The sequence below is a fragment of the Trypanosoma melophagium genome (genome assembly GCF_022059095.1).
Source record: "Trypanosoma melophagium isolate St. Kilda chromosome Unknown ctg47segment0, whole genome shotgun sequence".
Taxonomy (NCBI): domain Eukaryota; phylum Euglenozoa; class Kinetoplastea; order Trypanosomatida; family Trypanosomatidae; genus Trypanosoma; species Trypanosoma melophagium.
The window spans coordinates 1-6,241 of NW_027125185.1; the positions used below are offsets into that span (position 1 = coordinate 1).

At 42.2% G+C, this 6,241-nt stretch overlaps 2 protein-coding genes across 2 annotated transcripts; both read right to left on the reverse strand.

Moving 5' to 3' along the window:
- Positions 1 to 203: 203 nt before the first annotated feature.
- LSM04_007420 (uncharacterized protein) lies at positions 204 to 942 on the reverse strand (the record flags this gene model as incomplete). The annotated part of the gene is made up of 2 exons (XM_067329858.1): positions 204 to 331; positions 840 to 942. 2 exons carry the CDS (start codon positions 940 to 942, stop codon positions 204 to 206), a joined length of 231 nt encoding a protein of 76 aa, XP_067187622.1.
- A 4,308-nt stretch (positions 943 to 5,250) lies between these two features.
- Positions 5,251 to 5,710, reverse strand: LSM04_000067 (D-aminoacyl-tRNA deacylase DTD; the record flags this gene model as incomplete). Its single annotated transcript, XM_067329859.1, has 2 exons — positions 5,251 to 5,253; positions 5,345 to 5,710. The coding sequence occupies 2 exons, from the start codon at positions 5,708 to 5,710 to the stop codon at positions 5,251 to 5,253; spliced, it is 369 nt and encodes a 122-aa protein (XP_067187621.1).
- Positions 5,711 to 6,241: the final 531 nt, after the last annotated feature.

Sequence of the window (6,241 nt, forward strand, 5' to 3'; positions counted from 1 at the left end):
AAATCTACCTCCAGGACTAAAATTTCCCCCATTACAGGGCCTTGGGATTCATGTGAAGATATCAATATTTTTAAATTTCTGATCTAAGAACATCTGTAACATCATCGCTCTGCTCATTGTTTTCGTCGGCATCTTTGGCATTAATGAACTGCATAACACCCGATGATTTTAACTACCGATAGAAAGGGAATAAAAAACCCCGCCTACAGCTGTGGCAAACCGGGCGTGTGCAGATCTGCCACCTGATCCATCACGGAAGAGTCAAACCATGACTTCCATCCCACATCATCCTCTATAATCAGAGCCCATCCATCGGCAATGATGACGCAGGCTTCGCATTTGACAAGGCGCCTCCGTCGACAACGGTGACGAGCACCTTTTTAGGTCTATTTTCCCATATGCAGCCTTTCAAAGACCTACCCAAGGCACTCTACTGATTGACGAGGTACGGAACCAAAGCCATACCTGACCACAATATATAAACGATAATAAAAAGAAACAACTAAAAACCTAAACTCTTCTCAAGCGTTCAGCCGATAACTCTTCGCATCTTCAAAAAAAAAACAATAAAGTAAAAGAAAAATGGAAACACAACACAGCAAGCCATAACATAATAGATCATTGGCAGTCGCATATTCTTTTCAAAAGGAAACGAAAAAACACGAGGGATTAAAAAAATTAAATTTAAATTCAGTTCAGGTTAAATTAAATTAAAAAATATTAAATCAAAAAAATCTTAAAACCCCAAATTAAAATTAAAATTAAAATTAAAATTATTTTCAAAAGAAAACAATAATAATAAAAACACAGAGAGAAAAAGAGAACATAATTCCAAGAACATAATGGCTTAAATGCATAATCTAGATATCGTTTTTTTATAATCCAATCGGGTATTATCCCATTCACCACAAACCGGCACCTCAATGCGCTCGACAAAAGCATACGTTTGGCTTTTCCATGCGAGAGAAGTGACGGTCATAAAAAAAAAAAAGAGCATATAATCTCATGTAGTCTATTCAATCGTTGTTGAATGTTAAAACCTCAGAAAAAAAAACAATTTAGTAAAATAGAACGAGAGTTAGGGAGATTAACAGGAGAAGCATCGATGAGAAACAATCAACCCCGAAACGGAGTGCCGATCCATCATTTCCCAAACCACCTGATTCACCTGTCTCGTCACACGAAGAAGAATTGGAATCATACTCCAAGGTGACATCTGCAATTTTATCCCCGGCCAAAAACAAGGTTCCGATTTCCTTCTGGGTTAGTTCTCTGTTGTATAAAAGAACGTTGGTCACTGTCACGTGGCCATCTGTCTTCTGTTCAGTACCTCCGTATCCGCCAATGTAGAAGTGTGAGACATAGCGGGACTCTGTATCGTAATCAAGTCTCTTCCCCGAGCCCTCCAAGGGCTGTCCGTTGACATAGATCGATCCCACTCCCCCCTGAAAAGTTAGTGCCACCTGGTATGTCTTACTCAGTTCCCATGATCCGGTGGGTGCAGCTTCATGCTTCCCGTATATGGGGCGCCACTTCCGGTCCTTGTTAAACGAGAGCCCCAGAACCTTCTTGACACCAGCATCGTCCAGGCTCACTCCCAATAGCGGGGCTGAGTTGCCAACTCTCGGAGGCTCAACGATTTGCACCGTCGCCACCAGCGTAAACATGTAGTTTGCAAAATGGTATCGCTGGTTCTGTCCCTGCTTGCTCACTGGCCAACGTGCCCCAGCACCAACTCCTTTGAATGTCAGGCCATTGGGAACCTTCTCGGCATTTTTCGTGCGAGCGTCCACACAGCGGTATGCGTCCTTCCACATTCCACAGGAAAAGCCATTGGAAAGGAAACCAACAAGCCCAGCAGTGGGGAATGGGAGTCCGCAGTTACTTACACGAGAGAGTTCCTTTGATTCGGTGGGGATGCAAATGTCTGAGAAGTTCTTATCCTGATTGATCCAGGTTCGCACCACTGATTTGATCAGTTTCAGTTCCTTTTTCAGCTCCAGAAACATAAGATTATAGTTTTGATTGTTGACTTTTGTCTCATGCAAGCAGAAGAGCCTGTCATCCTTGTACAGTACTGAGCTGTAGGGAGCGTTCTCATCACCAACGGAAATCTGACCAACGTCAAATATGCGGTTGTTGTCTGTCACCCAAAGGTGGAGTCGGTCGCGCTCCCACATCCCCTTGTAATTCAGTGGGTGTGTAAATAGCATTACACGCTTCCCCTCAATCGTCACGGGAATGAAGGCACTCTGGCTGCCAGGTCCTTTACGTGGTGGTGAGTTGCCCCACACATTGGATAGTGTACCCACAGCCTCATACCATGTATCACCCATATCTTTGGACTCGAAGACTTTGCGGTAGCCAGTGTCAAGTCGGGTGTTCATAATGAGCTTCCCTTCCCACTCAAGAATAGAGGATTCGGAACACCCCAGTAAGGTCCTGCCTTTTGAGAACTTCCATGTCTTACCATCATCAGTAGAATACATGATCATTGCGGTGATATCCTTATTTGTATTCGTCGCCTGCACAGGGAACACAAGAGCGCCGCTCGTTGTTGCAGTAGCAACCCCCACACCGCCAAGAAATGCCTTTGATGGTGCTCCTGCAATCATTTTAGGGAAAACAGACTTTAGAGAAACAGGATCGGTCCATGTAATAGTTGCCTTCACTCTGCCGTTAGTATTTGTCTTCTTAACTTCACCAACAGAAAGCACGGGCTCCCAATCGCTTCCATCAGGGTGGTCAACCCAGGAGCTGTCCGAGCTGTCGAATCTCCCCAGAAGAACGTAAATCTTGTTCCCCTTTACGATCACCGTGGGGACCACCACACGAGAAACGGAACTCACACGAGCGTTCTTGACAGCGATTTGCGTTTCCCACGTCTCGCCATTGTCCACGCTGTACTTTACCACTGTCTCAATGAAGGAGTGGTCGTTGTCTGAATTATACCGGGCGTCGGCGATGGCGACCATCACCCCATCCACGTTAACAAGAGAAGGAACGCGGAACGAATGGACTTTTCTTTGAACTATCTTCCCCTTATCCTCAAATGGCACTGTTGAGACCCCAGCTTGAAAGAGTGCAACTCTGCTTCTCTCTTGCTCTTTCATGGACGTGGCGCGACAGAGGATGGCGCTTGAGCACAGAATAAGAAGAAACACGAGGAATACTTTGTAGGACATTGCCTTGCCTTTCTTCATACCCTGATGATGTCGCGGAGCACCTCCCTTGATCCCTTTATATGGGCTTTTATTTATATGTACGTTAGTGGGTTACCTCGGTATAGTAGGACTTATATAGTAATTCTTTTCTCTCTTAAAAGAGTCATTTTCCAGAGAGCAGGGGGAAAAAGAAAAGGAAAATAGAAAAAACGTAGCATTCAAAGTAGCAAACACCTACCCTGGGGTACAAGAGTTAAAGTAAAAAAGGTTTTTCCATTTCATATTTATTTTTGCCATTGCCGCACCTTTCTTTTTTTTTTTGATAGGCATCAATATATATAGAGGAACGTATATCATTTTACTTCAAGTTGTGAAATTGGAAATAGAAGCAGACTGTATTCCTTCTAAATATGTGCCTGGGCCCAGTATTTTGTTTTTATTTCTATGGAGAAGGGAAAAAACGATAGAAATAAATTTTTAAGAGTTAGACTTCAAGTCAGCAACCTTCGTTTCTACACGCCAATTAATCGTTTTACCTACTGTTAAACAAAACAACTTACAAAAATGAATCTATGATACACGACTTCGTTGATTATTTATGACGTAGCAGACGCTTTGGGTCCCGTCACCGCTGGAATTCTCCACGTGGAAGGGGTAGTGAGGGTGGATGGGACGGAAAAAGAAAAAAAACTCAATCGTCACCGTCGAACGTAGTTATCTTCAAAAAAAAACAGTGCAAATAAAAACAACACCACTCTCATTTTTCTATCCACATCTTGTAACAAATTGGTTTCAAAAGCTTCAAAAAGATCAGTCTAGTTTTTGTTTCTCCCTCAATAAAGAAGAATAATAGCAAATATTAGATTTATTAATAGCTTTTCTATTTACCACTATCGTCAAGTAAGCAATGACCACATTAAACGAAGATTAGTATCAAAGACTCTCCATTCTCCATAAAACTGCTTTGTTAATTGCCGAAAAAGAGGTATTGAAAGCACCGTTTAACCCACATCCCATGCGAGGCGAAGGGAGCTCGGTCAGGTTTGCAGGTTGACAAAACTTACACCCTCACACACAAGTATTTTAAGGGACAAATAAGAGAAACGAACCATACTATTTAAAAATCAAACGCAGCCAGGTCAGGTCATGACTGCGACAAGATCTCCGAGAAAAATGGAACAAAAAAGCACAGTAACTGGTTTGAAAATATCACCGATTACCGGAGAATCCGGCACATAATCCCTAAGAATAGCACAGACGTCACGAAGGCAAAACAAGACATCCTTGTGAGACTCAACCGAGTGAGTAAATAATATGGGAAATGAATTGATAGTTGTACATATACAGAGCACCTATCAGGTGAACGAAACCAAGCGCAACACACACAACGAGGAAATTCACTGTCTCGACAAGGGAACAATTTATGTGTGTATGTGTGTGTGGTGTTTGTTTAACATTGAGCTGTACACACTCCCCAGTGTTGATACACATAAACATAGAAAAACAGAACCTCAAGTAGTATTTATTCATCATTTTTCTTTAACAAGTATATACAAATATAAACAGGAATGGTTGTTATTTTTTCTCTCTTCCACACACAACCACCACGTCCACACTGTTTTGAATACTCGAATACCACCAAGAACATTTCATAGTTACTCTGAGCCTACACTAGGAGGAAAGAAAAAAAAAATACAAAAAAAAAAATGAAAAGAACTCCCAGCACCTGTTCACATGAAATAAACAGTTGTATTTTTGGCAAATAAAATACTGACGTGAATCCACGTTACAAACCCAACTTACCCGCATAGTCCATTCGACCATAACGTCCCCTCTTGGTCAGATTTCATGTGTTTTAGTGTCAATTACATCCCGTTCTCAGTAAGGCCATTCAACCTCCCATGTAAAACTTGTTTTGCTTATCCCTTAACAGTGTGCAATAAAAATAGCATGTTAGTTATCTCTGTGGCTCGATAGAAACAGGGATACACCACCTCGTAGTCAGGGAGCAAAGGAGTGGTTGAGATACCAATCAAAAATCATTGTGAAGCTTGAGTTTCTTCAAACAGCAAAAATACGATTTAACCTACTGTCTATTGCGACTGTCAAGGATAATTGTTACCGGCTCATCATTTATTAAATTTAATGTTCATATATGATTGAAATTGCCCCGTTGCAACCCTGTCTGGAAAATAGTCATTTTTAAGAGTGTCACGCAAAGTATTAAACATTTTAAGCGCCTCCTCAGGGTCCATAGCCATATGAAAATCCGGTTTATTACCTTTAAGTACATGCATAAGTGTAAACTGAGAAATAAGCAAAATATCACCATCAATTTGTTTGATATTGCGATCCCACGTCTTTTGTCCGTCATCGCTCGACCACAAACGCAGTCCCAGTAACTTTCGGGCAATGTAATTCATATCATCTGCAGTATCATCACGGTGAATAGCCACCAACACAGCAATTCCACGACTCGCCTCACCAACAACTTCATCGCCCACTCTCACCGATCCGCTAGTAATACGCTGCACAAAAGCCTTCATTGAGCCCCTACGCAACATGGACAGGGGAGGGATGTGCCGTGTGTTGAGCTAACTCTATCCAATCATTAAAATAGACAAAAGCTACTTTTACCTGTAAGATATTTGTATCCAACAGTTTTAACTACCCTCGCAAATCCACCTCCAGGACTGAAATTTCCCCATTACAGGGCCTTGAGATTCATGTGAAGATATCAATATTTTTAAATTTCTGATCTAAGAACATCTGTAACATCATCGCTCTGCTCATTGTTTTCGTCGGCATCTTTGGCATTAATGAACTGCATAACACCCGATGATTTTAACTACCGATAGAAAGGGAATAAAAAACCCCGCCTACAGCTGTGGCAAACCGGGCGTGTGCAGATCTGCCACCTGATCCATCACGGAAGAGTCAAACCATGACTTCCATCCCACATCATCCTCTATAATCAGAGCCCATCCATCGGCAATGATGACGCAGGCTTCGCATTTGACAAGGCGCCTCCGTCGACAACGGTGACGAGCACCTTTTTAGGTCTATTTTCCCATATG